Below are 2,304 nucleotides of genomic sequence, written 5' to 3'. Positions count from 1 at the left end.
GTGGGGTTGGTGCGCTCCCAGTTGGGTTGGGGAGCTCCCAGTTGGGTTATTGAGCTCCCAATTGGGTTGTTGAGCTCCCAGTTGGGTTGGGGAGCTCCCAGTTGGGTTGGGGAGCTCCCAATTGGGTTGGGGAGCTCCCAGTTGGGTTTGTGACATTCCAATTAGGCTTATGACCTTTCAATTAGGCTTATGATCTCCCAGTTGGGTCTGGGCACTCCCAGTTGGGTCTGGGCACTCCCAGTTGGGTCTGGGCACTCCCAGTTGGGTTGGTGAGCTCCCAGTTGAGTTTATGATCTCCTAGTTGAGTTTATGACCTCCCAGTTGGGTGGCTGAGCTCCCAGTTGGGTCCAGGCCCTCCCAGTTGGGTCTGGGCCCTCCCAGTTGGGAGTCTGAGCTCGTGGCTGTGGTTCCCAGTGTGATCCTGGAGGTTCCGGTGACGGAGGACGAATTCCTGGAGCAGCTGCGGGAGCTGAACGGGAAGATCGAGGCCGTGAAGGAACAAGCATTCCGGGACACCTTGGCCTGCGCCGACAGTTGGGTCTGGGCCCTCCCAGTTGGGAGTCTGAGCTCGTGGCTGTGGTTCCCAGTGTGATCCTGGAGGTTCCGGTGACGGAGGACGAATTCCTGGAGCAGCTGCGGGAGCTGAACGGGAAGATCGAGGCCGTGAAGGAACAAGCATTCCGGGACACCTTGGCCTGCGCCGACGTCCAGCACGTCGAAACTCAAGTCAAGATCAAGGTGGGAAGAGCCCAAAGGTCTTGGGAATAACCTTGGAATTCCAAGGGGAATCCAGAGAATCCCTAGGGGAATTTCTCTTGGGCACTGGGATGGACTGGGAGGGAGTGGGAGATGAGTCCTGGTGTCCAGCACGTCCTGGAGAAACTCAAGATCAAGGTGGGAAGAGCCAAAGGTCTTGGGAATAACCTTGGAATTCCAAGGGGAATCCAGAGAATCCCTAGGGGAATTTCTCTTGGGCACTGGGATGGACTGGGAGGGAGTGGGAGATGAGTCCTGGTGTCCAGCACGTCCTGGAGAAACTCAAGATCAAGGTGGGAAGAGCCAAAGGTCTTGGGAATAACCTTGGAATTCCAAGGGGAATCCAGAGAATCCCTAGGGGAATTTCTCTTGGGCACTGGGATGGACTGGGAGGGAGTGGGAGATGAGTCCTGGTGTCCAGCACGTCCTGGAGAAACTCAAGATCAAGGTGGGAAGAGCCAAAGGTCTTGGGAATAACCTTGGAATTCCAAGGGGAATCCAGAGAATCCCTAGGGGAATTTCTCTTGGGCACTGGGATGGACTGGGAGGGAGTGGGAGATGAGTCCTGGTGTCCAGCACGTCCTGGAGAAACTCAAGATCAAGGTGGGAAGAGCCAAAGGTCTTGGGAATAACCTTGGAATTCCAAGGGGAATCCAGAGAATCCCTAGGGGAATTTCTCTTGGGCACTGGGATGGACTGGGAGGGAGTGGGAGATGAGTCCTGGTGTCCAGCACGTCCTGGAGAAACTCAAGATCAAGGTGGGAAGAGCCAAAGGTCTTGGGAATAACCTTGGAATTCCAAGGGGAATCCAGAGAATCCCTGGGGGAACTTTCTTTGTGCGCTGGGAGCACTGGGATGGACTGGGAGGGACTGGGAAATGAGTCCTGATGTCCAATATGTCCTGGAGAAGCTCCAGATCAAGGTGAGAAGGCCCAAAATTCCTTGGAATTCCCCTTGGAATCCCAAAGAGGAATTTTTCCAAGGGAGAAAAAACTTGGGAGAAGCTTTTCCAAGCACTGGGATGGACTGGGAAAGACCCTGGGATGAACTGGGGTGACCAGTGGGTACTGGGATGAACTGGGAGTGAGTCCAACCCCTTAATTCCCACTTTTCCTGGTCTTTTGTCCCAAATCCTCCCCCAAAATCTGGGAATTCTTCCAGAATCGCCTCCGGGAGGAACTGGCATGAAGTAGAGACCACTGGGACAAACTGGGAGCACTGGGAAGGGCTCCAACCCCTCCAATTCCCACTTTTCCCCCCTAATTCCCATTTCCCCCCCTAATTCCCACTTTTCCCCTCTAATTCCCACTTTTCCCCTCTAAGTCCCATTTCCCCTCTAATTCCCACTTTTCCTCCTCTAATTCCCACTTTTCCCCCTGTAATTCCCACTTTTCCCCTCTAATTCCCACTTTTCCCCCTGTAATTCCCACTTTTCCCCCTCTAATTCCCACTTTTCCCCCTCTAATTGCCACTTTTCCCCTCAAATTCCCATTTCCCCTCAAATTCCCACTTGTCCCCCTATAATTCCCACTTTTCCCCCTCTAATTC

General features: G+C 53.8%; 1 protein-coding gene across 1 annotated transcript in view; it reads left to right on the top strand.

Moving 5' to 3' along the window:
• The window catches only part of VPS52 (vacuolar protein sorting 52 homolog (S. cerevisiae)), a gene marked incomplete at both ends in the record, with an annotated part of 3,392 nt that extends 2,654 nt beyond the window's left edge, over positions 1-738 (top strand). The window contains one exon of the mRNA XM_009080047.1: positions 588-738. Coding sequence (XP_009078295.1) covers positions 588-738 — 151 coding nt within the window. The remainder of the gene's footprint in view (positions 1-587) is intronic.
• Positions 739-2,304: the final 1,566 nt, after the last annotated feature.

The sequence above is a fragment of the Acanthisitta chloris genome, unplaced genomic scaffold (genome assembly GCF_000695815.1).
Source record: "Acanthisitta chloris isolate BGI_N310 unplaced genomic scaffold, ASM69581v1 scaffold3458, whole genome shotgun sequence".
Classification (NCBI taxonomy): Eukaryota; Metazoa; Chordata; class Aves; order Passeriformes; family Acanthisittidae; genus Acanthisitta; species Acanthisitta chloris.
This window is presented reverse-complemented; position numbering and strand designations above follow the sequence as displayed.